The sequence below is a fragment of the Moschus berezovskii genome, chromosome 3 (assembly GCF_049115385.1).
Source record: "Moschus berezovskii isolate FMDL1 chromosome 3, NW_MosBer_1.0, whole genome shotgun sequence".
Taxonomy (NCBI): Eukaryota; Metazoa; Chordata; class Mammalia; order Artiodactyla; family Moschidae; genus Moschus; species Moschus berezovskii.
This window is the reverse complement of record NC_142462.1, coordinates 51,259,646-51,279,676: the sequence shown is the minus strand read 5'-3', so window position 1 is coordinate 51,279,676 and position 20,031 is coordinate 51,259,646. Positions and strand designations below refer to the sequence as shown.

The window sequence follows — 20,031 nt, the reverse complement described above, 5'->3', positions numbered from 1 at the left end:
CACAGACTGTTACATGTAATTTAAGGGAGTTCACTAGCCCCTTGAGGAACTCAAGGATTAAAATCCATGGTATATATGGTCATTTCCCATCACATTATAGTCTTACGAACTAATGAGAACATTGCCCTAGGCACTGTGCCAAATGCTTTTTTTTTTTTTTTTGCAAATACCTTTAATAAGTCTCAATTCATTAGAATGTGGTATAATGAGACCAGACTTGCTTGTTTGAAATCCTGTTAGCTTTTCACAGAAAGCAACATCATCGTCTAGCTTTCTGATATCTGTGAAACATTAGTCACAAACAGGAAAAAAGGATATTAAAGCATTGCATATGTGTCTGTGTGTCTCTGTGAATGTTGGTATAAAACTTTTAAGTCGAGTGCACAAAGAGCAGCGAAGTAGTAGAGGTTGACGGTGGGAAATAAAGAGAACCAAAAGGAAGAGTGACCCTAGGAGACAGACTCGGATGAGATAAGAAAATAATGGGGGCACTCCTGATTTGTGTCTGTAAGCAAAAGAAAAATCATACAGGGTGATAAATAAGATGATGACTCCCAAAGTAAATTCTTCCCATCCTGTTCCCCTTCTGCAGCAAAATTTGAGAGGGTTTCTGCAGTGAGTGAGGCTAGGTGGTAAGCAGTTTCTGTATATGTATGGATTCTAGAAGGTGAGTGGTGGAGGAGAGGGCCAGTGGGAGATGTCTGTCCTCCACAGTGGCGCGAAAGAGGTTTTTTGTCTGTCTTCCTTCCAGTAAACTATGTGTGTTTTATGGAAGCACTTATTGCCAAGTGTTTTCTTGCTGTTTATATTTTGGTATTTCTCCCATAAGAATAAAAACTCCCCCGAGAATGAGGAATTTGTCTTATTCACTGCTGTCTTGATGACTAGCTCTAGTGCCCAGGTAGTACCGGACTTATAGTAGGTAAATTATTTGTAAATATTAATGCATTCAAAAAAGTTAAACCTGTGAATGCCTTAATACAAATGTTTGAAGGCAATGTAAGCCTTAATATTTAAGCCTACCTCTGTCTTTTTATATACATATATATGTGTAATTTTTTTTTAAACAGAACTACCAATGAAATAAAAAACCTGCAGTACCTACCTCGAACTAGTGAGCCCCGTGAAATGCTCTTTGAAGACAGAACAAGAGCTCATGCAGATCATATAGGACAAGGTTTTGAACGACAGACTACAGCTGCTGTTGGAGTGTTGAAGGCTGTGCACTGCGGAGAGTGGTATATGTTAACTGTTGCTATTTAATGGCTTCTAAACTTTTTCTTCAGAAGTTTTTCAGTAATTCTTCTTAATGTGGGGATAAAGGTTTCATTTTCCTGTATCCAAATACAGGAAAATACTGTTTTGTGTAATTGCACTAAAGATTTTCAACTGATAGAATCTAGATTTTATCTTTTGGATTTGACTGAAATAGCTTGATTTTCTATGTGACTGGAGTTGAAAACAGTTGTCTTACGTACAGTAATGGAAAACCCAAGGTTCACTTAGTGCTTACTGTATGTCCATTTACAAATGTTCAGTTAAGTTTTTCTGCTTTTTGGTTCATAGTTTTTACACAAGGAGACTAAGACTCAGGACTATCAAATAGCATTATCATAGTCATATAGCTAATAAGTGGTAGAGCTCAGTCTGATTTCAGAACTGACTTCAGCTTCTTGTGTTTTTTCTTTATACTGTTTTAACTTGCTGTCTTTTTAAGGTTTTTATCTATTAACTATTTGTTTACCTTAGTATATTAGTATTTTTCCAGCTTTGCTTGCAGGTTTCACTAAATCTTTTGATAGATTAGAAAAAATGGATAATTTTCTTACGGAAAATGGATAATATGCTTAAGGTGGTTGTCTCATACATTTAAGAGAATTTCCGTTTCCTAAATTGATAAAATCTGTAGAGCAAAGCTATATTTATACTGTAAGGTAACTTTGGTCAATTAGGTTTTGTTTTCAAATTGGGTATTGTTTGGGTATGAAACTTAAGTTGAAATATGCTATTTCACTTACTAAAGCAATTAAATTAAATACTTAGCATATAAGAAAGTTTTCTAAGTAAAAAGAAACTTTAATTTTGAAAATATAAAATGTCAATATTGTTGCATAGATTTCTAAGATGTTTTGAATAATATGGCCTGTATTTTCTACATGAGGAAATTGTATTTTCAAGAGTTGTGAATACAAAATTGACCCTATGTTCAAAAGAGAAAATTTAAAGTAATGTTTTATAAATTAATACTGAATGGGGAAGCCAGTGTAAACTGACTTTCTTCCTTAACATAAATGAAGCTTTTATCAATTTCAGATATGCAAAGTAGCTAGTACCAAGCTAACCCTATGAGTTCTTTAGGAAAATGATGTTAATTTAGTAGTTTATGATTCAATAATAATAATTTGTAATTGTGTTTAAGTTAAATGGTAATATCTGTGGTGATTCCCATATAGTTTCAAAGCTCTTACTATAATCTGGTTTAAAATGCTAATTTTGTCAGAGTAAAGGCAAATTTGTCTGTGTAATTTACAACAAACCTATTTCAAATTAATGGGATTTTTCTTGAATGTTTGGTAAAAAGATTTAAGAGTGGCATCAAAATTTATTATTAGAGTGAAATCTGATTTATAGATAGTATTCAATAAAGTTGGCCACATATTTATATTTTTCCTCAGAGATAAATATTCTTGCTTCTTGGCCTTAAATTTATTTAAATCTCTTTCAGGTTTCTTTTAATTATTGTCCGTGTTTGCTTTTTCTCCACTTTATATGTGATTTGATGTTAAGAGATTGTTTCCTGTCCTTCACAGGTGCATGATAGTTCACTATAGTTACTGAATTAAAAAGTACTTGAAGCTAGCAATTTCACAGTGAAAAAGACTATTGTCAAATTATAAATATATTAGGGGCCACATTTAAAAATATTCTTGAGATGGATTTTGGAATGAGATGTTGCTAGTTATGAATTTTCTCACTTTTGTAAAATACAGTTTACTTTATCTACCAGTGCTGCTGTGTTCTTTTAGTATTATACTAAAGATGGTAAGAAAATAATTTGGTTGATACTTTTAAGATGGTTTCATGGCTCTGATGCAAACATGGTTTATGATAGCTTTATTACTGTTTCTTGCTGTTAAGCTATACTAAGGAAATTGGAGCACTGTCTTAGTGTTCTTATAGCATTTTGAGTTCTCCTCTTTTTCTAAAGGAGACATTAGGTATTAGATTCTTGATTTTATCTTAGAGCCTGGCTTAACATGAATTTGAGATAAAAGACTTAAATTGATTTAGACTATAAAGAGATCTTAAACTAGATAGACTTGTGAAGTGTTGGTCAATTTTATATCACTTTTTAGTATTAGGAAGACAGAATTCATATAGATTTATAAATTCAAGGTTGCCTCTTGGAATTCAGTTTTTTGAAAAATCAACCAATGGAATATAATTTATATTCAATAATACAAAACTTTTTATAAGTATACAGTTAGTTGTGTTTTGACTAATATATACAGCCATGTTAACCACTACCACAACTAAAATATAGACCATTTTGTTTTTCTTGTATCCCTTGACAGTTTATCTCTCCCCATTCTTACTCTAACTCGAGACATCTATTAACCTATTTTCTGTCTTTATAGGTTAGCATTGCCTAGTAGAATCTCATGTAAATAGAATCATATGTTGTCTTTCAGTCAGCATGATGGTTTTTAGGTTTATCTAAAATCTAAAATTTAGTGTTAGGTGTCTTAGTAGTTCATTCCTTCTTGTTGCTGAGTGGTATATCATTGTATGGATATATCACAATTGATTTATCCATTCACCTGATGATAGACATTTGAATTGTTTCCAGTTTGGGGTTTTTATGAATAAAACTCTTATGAACATTTCCTTACAAGACTTTGTGTGCACATATAATTTCATTTTACTAAATATATAGACATGGAATTACAGGGTCTTAGAATAAGGTAGGAGAAGGCAATGGCAAGCCACTCCAGTACTCTTGCCTAGAAAATCACATGGACAGAGGAGCCTGGTGGGCTGCAGTCCATGGGGTCGCTAAGGGTTGGACACGACTGAGCGACTTCACTTTCACTTTTCACTTTCACACATTGGAGAAGGAAATGGCAACCCACTCCAGTGTTCTTGCCTGGAGAATCCCAGGGACGGGGGAGCCTGGTGGGCTGCCGTCTATGGGGTCGCACAGAGTCGGACATGACTGAAGCGACTTAGCGGCAGTAGCCGCAGCAGAATAAGGTAAAATAATTGTGTGTAGAGATAATTCTAAGTCTACAAAAGACGTACTAGAATTTATCTAAGTCTCAAGATAAGACAATATTGAAAAGTTAGATGTATATAACTATATTTTAGCAATAAATACGTTGAAACATTTTGAAGATGAAAAGAAAAAATAATGCCAGCTTATAGTAAAATAAAAGTTATGAAATACTTAGATTAATTTTTGTAAATAAGTGACTTAAACTAAAAACTACAAAACACCAATGAGAAAAATAAGATTTACAGAAATGTTAGCGATATACCTTGTTTATGGATTGAAAGACTCCATGCTGCTACTGCTGCTAAGTCACTTTAGTCGTGTCCGACTCTGTGTGACCCCATAGACGGAAGCCCACCAGGCTCCCCCGTCCCTGGGATTCTCCAGGCAAGAACACTGGAGTGGGTTGCCATTTCCTTCTCCAATGCGTGAAAGTGAAAAGTGAAAGTGAAGTCGCTCAGTCGTGTCTGACCCTTATAGACCCCATGGACTGCAGCCCACCAGGCTGCTCCATCCATGGGATTTTCCAGGCAAGAGTACTGGAGTGGCTTGCCATTGCCTTCTCCGAAAGACTACATATTATATGTCAGTTCATTCCTTTTCCCCACTTTTCTTTCTTACCTTTTTTAGTGTTTCATTATACCTCCACTGACTTCCCAGGTGGTACAGTGGTAAAGAATCCACCTGCCAAGGCAGGAGACACAAGAGGGATGGGTTCCATCCCTGGGTTGAGAAGATCCCCTGGAGCAGGAAATGGCAACCTGCTCCAGTATTCTTGCCTGGAAAATTCCATGGACAGAGGAACCTCATGGGCTTCAGTCCATGGAGCTGCAAAGAGTCCGACACAACTGAGCATGCACTGTTATACCTCCATTATTTGTTTAGTAGTGGTTGCCCTAAAGTTATCATGCTGCTAAGTCACTTCAGTCGTATCCGACTCTGTGTGACCCCATAGACGGAAGCCCACCAGGATCCCCCATCCCTGGGATTCTCCAGGCAAGAACACTGGAGTGGGTTGCCATTTCCTTCTCCAATGTGTGAAAGTGAAGTCGCTCAGTCGTGTCCGACCCTTAGTGACCCCACGGACTGCAGCCTACCAGGCTCCTCCATCCATGGGATTTTCCAGGCAAGAGTACTGGAGTGGCTTGCCATTGCCTTCTCCAAAAGTTATCATAGTGTACCTTTAAATAATATTGTACCTTTCTATGTAATGTGTAAGAATTTTCAACAGTGTACTGCCATGTTTCCATGCCCCCATTTATGGCCTCTGTGCTAATTATTATTATACATTTTGCTTTCTGTATTCTATAACATCACCCCCCCATATGTTGCTTACTTTGGCATTAAGGATATATTTCTGAAAATATTTAAAAAATAAGAATAAAATAACTTTCATATTTACTATTACTTGCATTCTACATTCCTTTGAATAGATCTACATTTTCATTGAAATATCATTTTCCTTCAGCCTGAAGAAGTTCTTTAACATTCTTTGTTGTGCAGTCTTCTGGTGACAGATTCTGTCAGTTTTTGTCTGAAAATGATTTTATCTTATACTTTCTTAAGGATATTTTGGGGGGTACAGAGGTCTAGATTTACCTTTTATATCAAATACTTTAAAGATAGTCTGCTTTGTTCTGGCTTGCATTGTCTCTGATGTAGCCAGCAATCATTCTTACACTTTTTCCCTGTATAGTAATAGGATGCATAAGTTTTAGATTTTCTCTTTATTACTAGTTTATCAAAATAAATTGGTTATGATTTGCCTCAGTATGATTGGTTGGGGGTGGTATTTATTTTGCTTGGAATTTTATTCCAGAATCCATTTTGAGCATCTTTTATAAACATGTATGTGTATATTCTTAGTTAATTGAAGAGTTTGGGGATTTTTAGAAGTATAATTAAAGATACTACTAACCTCCACAAGTAGAATGGTAACAGTTTATTTTATAAACACTTTCCTACTGCTGCTGCTGCTGCTAAATCGCTTCAGTCATGTCCGACTCTGTGCGACCCCATAGACGGCAGCCTACCAGGCTCCCCCGTCCCTGGGATTCTCCAGGCAAGAACACTGGAGTGGGTTGCCCTTTCCTACTCCAATGCATGAAAGTGAAATGTGAAAGTGAAATTGCTCAGTCGTGTCCAACCCTCAGCGACCCCATGGACTGCAGCCTTTCAGGCTCCTCTGTTCATGGGATTTTCCAAGCAAGAGTACTGGAGTGGGGTGCCATTGCCTTCTCCGAAGCACTTTTCTAATAAATGTCTCTTAATTTTTTAAAAGAGTTATTTAGAGATTTATTGTATCATTGAGTTATATATGACTAGATTGAAAGAATGTATTCCCTTCCTCTCTATATTTACCTCTGACTTCTGTGTTGTATTTTTAATTTCATACTTAATTTGTTGAAGTACTGACCTTAACTATAAACACTTAGTTTTTTGATTTGCATAATTTAACCAAGTCAAGTCAATTTAATTTTTCAAAACATCGTTACATATAGCCATAATAAAATGAGATGAGGCTGCTCCTGGAAATCCCCGCCTCTTTCCAAGAGTCCTGATGACATGTCTTCCTTCTACTCCTTAAAATTTCCTTTGTTCTCCCTTCCTTGACCAGTGAATAAAGTTTCTACTCTGCTATGCCTTTATATTATATAAATAATAAAATGAGTTGTTTTTATCCATATTTAGGTTAAATCTCATAGTGTTATCCTTTGTTTTGCTTTGAATTAATGTGTGTGTGTGTGTGGACATATGTGTATATATATGTTTGGCTGCATCAAGCCTTAGTTGCAGCAAGCAGGATCTTTTGGATCATGCAGGATCTTTCATTTCAGCACATAGCCTCTCTAGTTGTGGTGCACGGGCTCAGTAGTTGTGGCACAGGCTCCAGAGTGTGTGGGCTCAGTAGTTGTGGTACCTGGGCTTACTTGCTCCATGGCATGTGGGATCCTGACTGTGAATGGAACTCAGGTCTCCTGCATTGCCAGGTGGATTCTTCTTAAGCAGTGGACCACCACAGAAGTCCCTTTTGCTTTGAATTTAATAAGGACTTAGTAGAGTGAAACATTAATGGCAGACTCTTCATTATCTCTTGTTCTTTTTTAGGCCTGATCAACCCCGAATAACCAAAGATGTAATTTGTTTCCATGCTGAAGATTTCTTAGAAGTAGTTCAACGAATGCAGTTAGATTTACATGAACCTCCACTGTCCCAGGTATGTTTAAAACTATTATTATCCTCAATTTAATTTTTATTGTGGAAAAGACTTACTGGTATTTTGTGTTTTGTTTTATTTTAGTGTGTCCAATGGGTTGATGATGCAAAACTTAATCAACTGAGGAGGGAAGGCATTCGCTATGCCAGGATTCAGCTGTATGATAATGACATTTATTTTATTCCAAGGAATGTTGTTCATCAGTTCAAGACAGTTTCAGCCGTATGCAGTTTAGCATGGCATGTTCGACTCAAGTTGTATCATTTAGAGGAGGACACTGCTCAGAATACAGTTACTCATGAAACAGGCGCATCACCAGATTCCACATCATCAGTTCTTGGACCTCACACTGACAGCACGATTTGTGCTGTAAGCAAAACCTCCTTGGATTCTATTTTTTCAGACAAACTTCATTCTAAATATGAATTACAGCAGATTAAACGTGAATCTGTTGCATCTGTAAGAATCAAGGAAGAACCTGTGAATGTTCATATTCCTGAAAAGATTGGAGCACCGAATAATATGGATAGCAGGAATGTTAAAGCAAAATTGGATCATGTTCAATTTACAGAATTTAAGGTTGAAGTGGACTCTGAATTTGAAAATAGCAACAAAGATTTAAAGGAAGAATTGTGTCCTGGAAGTCTCATAAGTCTAGTTGATACAAGGCAACATAGTTCAACACATTCAAATCAAGAGAGAAAAGATGATGACATTTTGTGTTAAATTTGTACATACCATTTAAATTTTTTTTTCTTAAACTTAATAGTGTTAAAGATTCATGAATTCTGAAAGCAAGCCAAGGACTTGCTCCCAAGTCTGTTACAAAATATAGTTTAAGTAGCTTTGTAACATTCCTCAGTGCCTGTCCATAACTGTGAAGTAGCAAAGCACTTAGGGCCAGATGCACTGTAAACACTGCAGGTTTAAACAAAAGCAGTCTTTAAAAAAATCATTTGAGTTGGAGTTGTAGGTTTTAGAATAGAGCTGACATTACCATATATATATATATATATATATTTTGTAATATGAGCCAGAATTCTTTTTTGACAATTAAGGCTTTTCCATAGAGTTTATTTATACCAATTTCTTTTTCATTTTAAATGTGTCAGCACTGTAGTGTAAATAGCTTTTAAAAAATCTTTTTAGTGTGATTTATACTGAAATGTGAGCCACTTAATAAAGGTTCATAACAATAAATATGTTTTCTGTCGGGTCTGCCAAAAAAAGAAAAACATTCATTTAAATCATTTATTTCATCTGTTATGTTTCTGCTGGTAGGTATATCAAGTGCTAATGGAGTACAAATGTATGTATTCAAATCTAGTTAATATTTAAGTTCCCCACACTGTGCAAGCATTTTTAAAACCAAGATTCAGTTATGAAAGCATATTTATGTGTGTGTATGTATGGGAATATATATATGTGTTATCATATTTTGCATAACCTCTTAAATTGCTGAATGAGTATGTGAAACTTCCTATACTCCCTGGAATATATTTTAAAATATTTCAATGTTAAGAAAGCAGTTTAGGTAATAGAAAAATGTTGTAAGTTGGGAGAAAAAAGGTATTTTAGTGGTATCTAACCCTTCTAACTAATGAAGTTATGTGGCCAGATTATATAGCCCTATTGAATTTTTTTTGTAGTGTGTGGAATAAGAAGTTGAGAAAATTTTGTTATTAATCAGCACCTGTACTGTATCTAATAGTAGCTGGGGAAAAAAATGTTCAGTTACAGAAAGTTTAATTGCGTGCAGTTAAAATATTACATATTTCTTGAGGAACAGGAGAAAAAGATGGCAAATACAGCATATTAAAATAAGAGCAGTGACTTAACTGCCACATACAGAAGTATAATTAACAAAATAAAATTTGTTACCTGATCTTTCTAAGCATCCCTCTCCCTACCTTACTAAAGTAAACAACTTAGATTTTTTTTTTTTTTTTTCTTTGAAAAGAAGCTCTGGAAAGTAAAACTGGCATAGGAAACAAGATTGACAGTGCCTCGCCAAAGATGGTTAAAACAAATCTCTTCAATGATGGACTTTAGTTTTAAATTGCTTTCATTATTGTAATAAAAGTCAAGCCAATGTCTCTATTGTTTGCTTTGATGTTAAGAACTCTGCATTTGCAATTTATTTTCTTCTATTTGAATTTGGTATTTTTCTGGGCTCATGCTTTGGTTGATTACTTTCAGCTGGAGTTCTTTGTGCTGCTGCCTTTTGAGCTTGTGTAGCTATTCCCATTCAGTGGCTTCTACTCTGGCCCATAAAGCTGCTTATCTCTGATTAGGGAGAAGCCACTTAAAGGCATTTCACTAGAAATAATAAACTGTAGCAGTGGTGTCATTTCTGACCTCCAATTTAAAAGGGCAGGCAAATATTATACTGAAATATCAATGGTTTGTAAGAAATCAGTCTATTTGCAGCATATGAATTTTCATGGAGTAAGGAAATCATCAAAATATATCAAAATATAAATCATCAAAAATGTAAATAGGGTTTTTGTTTTATAACTTTATCTTGCTTCTCACTACCTTTATCTTCAATTTTAAGTTAAATTTATGTATTTTCACCTACTTTGGGGAGAGACAGAAGTTTATAATAAACCAGTATTGAAAATTGAGAGAGAATGTGATTAAAATGTTTAGGTTTTTCTTTTTTTAAGTGAAGGGTGGCATATTTAACAAGGTTTGCTTTAGCTCCAGTTTTCCACTGTCACACGCATACATGCATGAGACCATACTGTAAGAAAATGTCTTTAGGATATCCCTCCAAAATATGAGCCTTAAACTTTTAAAGACATATCTAAAACAACCAGAATGGTTACTTTTTAAGTGTAGTTTCCTATTTAACCTATTGTCAAACTTCTCCATATTTTGAAAATTTAATTGTTTTGTAAAATGCATACATCCCCGTAGAGGTGAAATACAAGTCAGTGAACCCAGGTTTTCAAGATTCAGCCTTGTTACATTGAGTCATGCTTATCTTCCTGTCTTACAGATTATAATTTTAAAATTCTCTCCAGATGCAACCTGAGAGCTTATTGGCTCCATTTGCTACATACAAATAATTATTTCAATATTGTATTAAAGTTTTCCTAGCTAGTCCACTCCAGTTCTTTATCGGAATAAAACTTTTCTGCTATTATTTCCAATTTCTTGGACCAGAACAATAAAGCACATAAGATAGTTTCTGTATGAACTTATACTATATGGAATAAATATTATGTAAATTATTAAATTGCTCTACAGACCTTTACAAAAAAAAAAGCAAAACTAAGGTACCTCAGTGGTGTCTGCTACAGAGATTTTTTTTTCTTTTTAATTATTTTTGGTCATATCCTTTTTGATAATATATATTCCATACTCAGGTTAGCTATCAAAAGAATTAAGCATTTGTGATATTTGGTTGAAAACTTTTACTAAAGCCATATTTATTATCTTCTTTGTCGCTACAGATATTGACCTTAAAGATTAGGTTGATCTAGCACAGCGCTGTGTGTGTGTATGGTTGCGTGTGCGCGCATGCGTGAGTGCATGCATGTGTTATAAAGTTATTGGAAATACTGTTTTGTTTCCACATATATTCATTTTTTTATCCATTCTGTAACTGTGGGGAGGGGTGGTCATGGAAGGTAGGGAATATTTTATTTCTTGGGTTAAGTAGTCAAGGTTATTTCATTAGTGTTCCTGAACGTAAACAGGTTTCTCCTGAATACTTATGGCAGGTAGTATCATCTTTGTAAATAATAGATCAGCACTCTTCTGGTATATTTGGATTATTTTGGGGGGTGATTTCATTGTCATGTAAAGCAAATATCAGTTTATTTTGCATTTAGCAAAGGTGCAGGATTTATTTTTGAAGTTGGAGAGGAATTTTCCTTGTCTTCCACCTTTCAATAAATACTAAAATTGATAATTGTAATATTTTAAATTTGTTTTGTAATTATTTTCTTATATTTGACATTTTATTTTCATCTTACCACATTTGAAAGTTCTTGTTTATCTTCAACAGAAACCGTAAGATCTTGAAAGTGATTCCAATCTGAAAACTGTTTTTTCTCTTAAAAACTATGAAAAGTTGACTTCTGTCAACAGAGAAAAGAATAGTAAAGCTCACTTTAAAAAAGGTTGCTAACTATGAAGGTATGGGTGCTGGGGGGTAATGGTAAATTGCCTCCCTTCCCTGTAGATATGACTGTTTTTATCTTGAGGCGGAAAGGACAAAAGTGCCATTGTTTTCAAAATACTTGTAGCCTGGTAAAATGTTACTTGATGGGTTTTATATGTAGCTCATTCTTAATCTTCTTTCCTCTTGTTTAACTACTGTTGATATGTAAACAAAGTTTTACTAGTTTTAGAATGTGCTATGAAAGAGTTATATTAGAATGTGTATAGAAAGAGTTATGTTTGGTAAGATTTGGCTTTGACAGTATACCTCAAATAAGAAAGTTAGGAGGACAGCTCAGGAGAGCTATAAAATCCTATCTCTGTCCTGGCTTTTCTGTTCAGCTCTTCCTGTAACCGACTGCATACTGCAGATGTGAATGAGTTTTTTAGAATGTTAAGCACAAGGAACCTAAAAGCAGTGATGTCTCCTTTTTTAAGTTTACAGATGTTGTATATCATCTCTCTACTGGGAGAACAGTGAAAGGAAGGGGAATGCATCTTGCTAAAAATTTTACATTTATCTTCCCTTCAGGACTTCAGGCCCAAACAGGGAATGTGAATGACCTGAGAACAAAATGTAGGAAACTGAATTATGTTAACTAGAAATTAAAAGTAGAATTTGTACTACTTGTATGCTCTATTACTATTTGCTACCTTCTGAGAACTGTACTATTAAAATATGAAACTCTGGATCTTCATTTTGAAATTTAGATTTTCTGCATTTATGTTTTTAAAATGTTAATTAAAAAATATTTTTATGTTTATTTGGCTGCCCCAGCTTTTAGTTGCAATCAGTCTTCATTGCAGGCCATGCAGGATCTTTTAGCTGTGGCATGTACGATTTTTTTTAGTTGCAGACTGTGAACTCTTAGTTGCAGCATGTTGGATCTGGTTCCCTGGCCAGGGATCAAACCTGGGGCCCCTGCCTTGGGAATGTGGGGTCTTAGTCACTGGACCACCATGGGAGTCCCTAAAATGTTAAATCTTTACACTTTCCTATAAAGTTCATTGCTACTGCACTGCTGAATACTACTAAGTGTGCAGACTCAGAGGCAAGTCAATATACTTGCAGATATTTTACGTTAACAGTGTTTTAAAATTTTTAGACAGTTCAATCCCCACTCCACTCTGCCAAGTTTCTTCTTCGGTTGAATTTTTTTTTTTAAACATTAATTTATTTATTTGAGTACATAAATTAGTTGTGGTGCACAGGCTTAGTTGCCTCAAGGCACGTGGGATCTTAGTCACCTGATCGGGGACTGAACCCTCCTCCTTTGCATTGCAAGGCAGATTCTTAACCACTGGAACGACAGGGAAATCCCGAAATTTTATTTTTTAACTGAATTAATTTTTATGTGAAAAATCTCAAGTCTGTTCCTAACAAACCAAAAAAACTTTGAGTCTGACTTTATGCTCTTGTTCCCTCTGTCTTCCTAACAAAGTTTTTGGAAATCTGTCTGCTTCACTTCCTCATCTCACTACAATTTCATTTTAATTCTCTAATTGTTCAACCTAAGTGATTGTCCCAACTGTTGACTATCAAATCCAGTGGCTCCATGTCTTAAAACTTCCATTTAACCCCTGTAACACTTGTTATCGATCATTTACTCAGTAAAACTCTACACATGACCTGTTGTGGGGTTTTTCACTGTTTTTGGTTTCTTTGGATAGCGTCTTTTACCTATCCACTACTATTTAAGGCCCCTGGAGAAGGAAATGGCAACCCTCTCCAGTATTCTTGCCTGGAGAACTCCATGGACAGAGGAGCCTGGTGTGCTACAGCCCATGGGGTCGCAAGAGTCAGACGTGACTGAGCGACTAAACCACCACCACCATTCAAGGCGGTCTCTGTGGTTCTTCCCTTGAGGTGTTTAGGTTATGTCTTTGAACTATCTTCATGACACCATGACTTCAGTCAGCCTTGGTTTCTTACTTAACCTCTAATGATCCATGCTATCAAATCTAAATTCTTCTCTTTACCCTTGCCCCCAAGAATTAGCTGTTTTCTTCCCTCCTAATTTTGCTGTTGTATCACTCTACAGCCATCTGATTTCTATATCTTTTTCTCTGTGTACAGTTGACTCTTGGACAATACAGGTTTGAACTGCGAGGATCCACTAATGCACATTTTTCAACTGTACCATATTCCCACACAACCTGTTACTGATCGAATCCAAGAATGTGGAACCTCGGATGTGGAGGGCCAGAGAGTCAACTGTAAATGATAGGTGGATTTGCCAGCATGGAGGTCAGCACTCCAAACCCCACATTGTTCAAGGATCAGCTCTACAATGTATCGTTAAAGATTTTCCTGCGTTGACCCCAGAACTGTTTATAATTTGTCTATTCCTCATTATAGTAGACTTTCACAGTCATAGATCTTCATCTCATCTAGATTCTTAAAATAGCATATACTGTTCTAGGCTGCCTGCAGTCCTCTGCCTCTTACCCCTATTTCAACCTGTTATATTACCACCTGGTAATTAATGGCTTCACTAAAATATTTCACGCTTCTTTCTCAAAGCAAAGTGTGTTCTTTTTATAAATACCATCAGTAAATCTCTCTACTGTAAAGAAACTATCCTGTAGCTAAAATCTAGAAGATAACTTTCTGTAGTACTTACTCTATTATTACATTAGTTTTGCTTTTCCTGTCTTTAAGTATAATTTCACTTCTATCTCTTTCATTAATGTTTACTGAGACTGTGATACTGTGACTTTTCAGTTCAGTCACTCAGTCGTGTCCAACTCTTTGCGACCCCATGAATCACAGCCCGCCAGGCCTCCCTGTCCATCACCAACTCCTGGAGTTCACTCAGACTCATGTCCATCGAGTTAGTGATGCCATCCAGCCATCCCATTCGCTGTCGTCCCCTTCTCCTCCCGCCCCCAATCCTTCCCAGCATCAGAGACCTTTCCAGTGAGTCAACTCGTTGCATGAGGTGGCCAAAGTATTGGAGTTTCAGCTTTAGCATCAGTCCTTCCAATGAACACCCAGGATTGATCTCCTTTAGAATGGACTTTTAAGAAGTATTAATGTATATCTAGTTTTCATCCCTGTTTCTTGCACAGGAATTGGACACCCTTGTAATTTCCCAAGTGATAACTGTGAATAAGGTGTCTTTTGAATTTATGTTAATGAGGAGACTTTTGGAAAGGTCCTGGATTGAGACAAGTTGCCAGGGGAACCAACCTAGTGATCAGAGTTTAAACTTTCAGTCCCCTTCTCTCCCCCTGGGTTGGAGATGATTTCAATCACCAGTGGCTAATGATTTAATTAATCACGCCTATGTAGTCAAGCTTCCATAACATCCCAAAAGTACAGGGTTCAGAATGCTTTTAGGTGGGTGAACATGAGATGGGGGAAGAGTAGTGAGCAGGGAAACGGCACCCTTTCCCCATACCTTGCGCTGTGAATCGCTCCCATCTGGCTGTTGCTGAGTTAATATCCTATAATCAACTGGTGTTCTAGTAAGTCAAATGTTTCTCTGAGTTATGTGAGCTGTTCTGGCAAATTAATCAAACTTGAGAGGGTCATGGGAACCTGCAATCTAGAGCAAGTAGATCAGAAGCAAGGTGACAACCTGAATTTGTGATTGGCATCTGAAGCTGGGAGGGGAAGGAAAAGGTGCAGTCTTCTGAGACTGAACCTTAGTTTATGGGATATGATTCTATCTTCTATCTCCACATAGTGTCAGAACTGAGTTAATTCCTTGGTGGTGTGGGGAAAAAACAAAAATATCTGGTGTCCAGAGACTAGCGAACAATACAGTCAAAATGGCTAAAGGTGATCCCAAGAAACCAAAGGGCAAGATGTCTGCTTATGCCTTCTTTGTGCAGACGTGCAGAGAAGAACATAAGAAGAAAAACCCAGAGGTCCCTGTCAATTTTGCTGAATTTTCCAAGAAATGCTCTGAGAGGTAGAAGACCATGTCCAGGAAAGAAAAGTCGAAATTTGATGAAATGGCAAAGGCGGATAAAGTGCGCTCTGATCGGAAAATGAAGGATTACGGACCAGCTAAGGGAGGCAAGAAGAAGAAGGACCCTAATGCCCCTAAGAGACCACCGTCTGGATTTTTCCTATTCTGCTCTGAATTCTGCCCCAAGATCAAGTCTACAAAGCCTGGCATCTCTATTGGAGATGTGGCAAAGAAGCTGGGCGAGATGTGGAATAACTTAAGTGACAGTGAGAAGCAGCCATACATCAACAAGGCAGCAAAGCTGAAAGAGAAGTATGAGAAGGATGTTGCAGACTATAAAGGGAAGTTTGATGGCGCCAAGGGTGCTGCTAAAGTTGCCCGGAAAAAGGTGGAAGACGAAGAGGAGGAGGATGAGGAAGAGGATGAATAAAAAAAAAACTTGATCTGTCTCCTTGTGAATACCTTAGAGTAGGGAGCGCCTTGATTGACACACCTCTCACCCAAGATGTGTCTGTTGCCCTCATTAGGTTTAATTACCCAGTTGGATCATGATCATATCTTAGTCTCTCAAAGTGCTCTAGCGATTGTCAGTGGTTTACATTAAGTGGCCATGGGTGTCTGGAGCACCTGGAAACTGTATCAAAGTTGTACATATTTCCAAACATTTTTAAAATGAAAAGGCTCTCGTGTTCTCCTCACTCTGTGCACTTTGCTGTTGGTGTGACAAGGCATTTAAAGATGTTTCTGGCATTTTTTTTTAAGTTTGTAAGGTGGTGTGTTAATTCTATGGTCATTGGCTAGAAATCCCGAGTTCTCAACTGTACATATCTATAGTTTGTAAAAAGAACAAAGCAACCGAGACACACTCTTGATGCTCTTTGCTTGGTGTGGAGGTTGTGGGGGCAATGCCTTCCGGAGGGGCCGTAGCTCAGGGCGTGCACTGTGGGGCTGGACCTGTGGACACCTCAGTGGGCATCCATTTAGCTTCAGGTTGTCTTGTTTTTGTATATAGCGACATAGCATCCCGCTGCCATTCTTAGATGTGGAAAGGGGGGTGGTCAGCAGGCATGAGAAGTGTTTTGGATCCTTTTTAGTTTAAGTGCGGTAGTTTTAAACTTTTTTTTTTTTAAAAAAACTGTAGAACTGTTCATTGTCAGCAAAGCCAAGAGCCACTGCACCAGTGAAAGTTCAAGAAACTTCTGTACTAAACATGGTCTGCAATGTTGTTATTTTTTTTGTATGTTTAGAATGTTGAAATGTTTTTGAAGTTAAATAAACAGTATTACATTAAAAAAAAAAAAAATCTGGTGTCCAGATCAGGGAGGCACACATCAATAATAGTGCTGCGTCAAGTTGCTTACTTAGTGTGGCAGTACACCAAATTATGGAGAAGGAAATGGCAACCCATTCCAATATACTTGCCTGGAGAACTGCATGGACAGAGGAGCCTGGCAGGCTCCAGTCCATGGAGTTGCAGAGTCAGACACGACTGAGCAACTAACACACAACAAATTAAGAAACAGGAGTTCTACTTTCTGGGATTCTTTCAGACACTTAAGATTGGTTGATCATTACATGTAAACAAGTTGCTTATTGTGCTGCCTTTTACATATAATTCTTACCTAAACCTCTTTTCCTGTGGAGACCAGCCCCACCTCTCCTCTTAGTAGTGTCATAAAACTTTCTACTTTTGCTTATTTTATGGCCTATAGCTTAGGGGTCAGCAAACTACTTTGCCCATGGGCCACATCTAGACCACTATCTGCTTTTTGTATAGCTGTAAGGCAAGAATTGCCTTTCTTTGGGATTGGAATGAAGACTGACCTTTTCCAGTCCTGTGGCCACTGCTGAGTTTTCCAAATTTGCTGGCATATTGAGTGCAACACTTTCACAGCATCATCTTTCAAGATTTGAAATAGCTCAACTGGAATTCCATCACCTCCACTAGCTTTGTTTGTAGTGATGCTTTCTAAGGACCACTTGACTTCACATTCCAAGATGTCTGGCTCTAGGTCAGTGATCACGTTATCGCGATTATCTTTTATTTTTACATGCTAGTAAAGTCATGCTCAAAATTCTCCAAGCCAGGCTTCAGCAATATGTGAACCGTGAACTCCCAGATGTTCAAGCAGGTTTTAGAAAAGGCAGAGGCACCAGAGATCAAATTGCCAACATCCTCTGGATCACGGAGAAAGCAAGAGAGTTCCAGAAAACCCATCTATTTCTGCTTCATTGACTATGCCAAAGCCTTTGACTGTGTGTATCACAATAAACTGGAAAATTCTGAAAGAGATGGGAATACCAGACCACCTGACCTGCCTCTTGAGAAACCTGTATGCAGGTCAGGAAGCAACAGTCAGAACTGGACATGGAACAACAGACTGGTTCCAAATAGGAAAAGGAGTATGTCAAGGTTGTATATTGTCACCCTGCTTATTTAACTTCTATGCAGAGTACATCATGAGGAACGCTGGGCTGGAAGAAGCGCAAGCTGGAATCAAGATTGCTGGGAGAAATATCAATAACCTCAGATATGCAGATGACACCACCCTTATGGCAGAAAGTGAAGAGGAACTCAAAAGCCTCTTGATGAAAGTGAAAGAGGAGAGTGAAAAGGTTGGCTTGAAGCTCAACATTCAGAAAACAAAGATCATGGCATCTGGTCCCATCACTTCATGGGAAATAGATGGGGAAACAGAGGAAACAGTGTCAGACTTTTATTTTTTTGGGCTCCAAAATCACTGAGGATGCTGATTGCAGCCATGAAATTAAAAGACGCTTACTCCTTGGAAGGAAAGTTGTGACCCACCTAGATAGCATATTAAAAAGCAGAGACGTTACTTTGCCAACCAAGGTCCATCTAGTCAAGGCTATGGTTTTTCCTGTGGTCATGTATGAATGTGAGAGTTGGACTGTGAAGAAAGCTGATCGCCGAAGAATTGATGCTTTTGAACTGTGGTACTTGAGAAGACTCTTGAGAGTCCCTTGGACTGCAGGGAGATCCAACCAGTCCATTCTAAAGATCAATCCTGGGTGTTCATTGGAAGGACTGATGCTGAAGCTGAAACTCCAATACTTTGGCCACCTCATGCGACGAGTTGACTCACTGGAAAAGACTCTGATGCTGGGAAGGATTGGGGGCGGGAGGTGAAGGGGATGACAGAGAATGAGATCGCTGGATGGCATCACCGACTCGATGGAGATGGGTTTGAGTGAACTCCGGGAGTTGGTGATGGACAGGGAGGCCTGGCGGGCTGTGATTCATGGAGTCGCAAAGAGTCGGACACGACTGAGCAACTGAACTGAACTGAAGGCAAGAATGGTTTTTACAGTTTTAAATAGTTGAAACAAAAATCAAAAGAATATTTTGCTATGTGGCAATCATAGATTGTTAAATATCATTGTCCATAAACTGTTTTAATGGAACACAGCTAGGGTCTGTGGCTGCTTTCTTACCACATGAGCTAAGCTGAATAGTTGTGACAAACCCATATGGCCTACAAAAGGTTTAAGTATTTACTATACAGCCCTTTACGAAATAACTTTACTGACTCCTGGCCTAGCTGATTCTTTGCACGTGATGCTGTTTCTTCTCCTTTTCTCTATGAGAAATTATACTTAATGATACTTTCACAAATATAGGTTTTCCTAAACTACAAAATCTTATCTGGTTTCTCAGACACGTAAGCTTTCTTCTATTTTGAATGTACCCAATTAACAGATTCCAGGGACAAATAGTTTAGCTCTCTCAACTGAATTAGGAATACCTAGTCAAGTCTTGGAACATTATGTCCCCCATATTAACTATCCTTAATCCTATCTTTACATGTCCAAAATACTAATATATACCAATTATAGGAAAACATTTGTAATCAGTTTTTTTTTTCATTTAACCTAGCTCTGTAGTTTCAAACGAAGAGTTAAGCAGTATTAATTTGTAGTGTTGTGTCTGAAACTTTGTCATGTTATCTGTCTACAAAGAAAGGAAAGGAAAGTGAACTTGGTCAGTCGTGTCTGACTCTTTGCGACCTCTATGGACTGCAGCCTCCCAGGCTATTCCATCCGTGGGATTTTCCAGGCAAGAGTACTGGAGTGGGGTGCCATTCCCTCTCCAGGGGATTTTCCTGACTCAGAGATTGAACCTGGGTCTGCTTCATTGCAGGCTGACACTTTACCCTCCAAACCACCAGGGAGAACTAGATCATAATTCTCTAACCAATCTTCTCAAGCTTCCTTGGTCTTTCAGATGGTAAATAATCTGCCTGCAATGCCGGAGACCTGGGCTTGATCACTGAGTCAGGAAGATCCCAATCCAGTATTCTTGCCTGGACAATTCCATGGACAGAGGAGCCTGGCAGGCTGCTGTCCATTGGGTCACAAAGAGTCAGGCACGACTGAGCTAGTTAACACCCTCAAGTACTAGCAGCCAGAAATAATTTTCTTGTTAG

The 20,031-nt window shown here is 37.5% G+C and overlaps 1 protein-coding gene and 1 pseudogene across 2 annotated transcripts in view; both read left to right on the top strand.

The window, feature by feature from the left end:
• Positions 1-15,338, top strand: part of RSBN1L (round spermatid basic protein 1 like) — a 90,144-nt gene extending 74,806 nt beyond the window's left edge. For both annotated transcript variants that reach the window (XM_088834029.1, XM_055420684.2), the window contains 3 exons: positions 1,071-1,238; positions 7,382-7,490; positions 7,575-15,338. In XM_088834029.1, coding sequence (XP_088690155.1) covers positions 1,071-1,238; positions 7,382-7,490; positions 7,575-8,216 — 919 coding nt within the window. In that variant the 3' untranslated portion in view covers positions 8,217-15,338. The remainder of the gene's footprint in view (positions 1-1,070; positions 1,239-7,381; positions 7,491-7,574) is intronic.
• On the top strand, positions 15,338-16,901 carry LOC129552355 (high mobility group protein B3 pseudogene; annotated as a pseudogene).
• Positions 16,902-20,031: the final 3,130 nt, after the last annotated feature.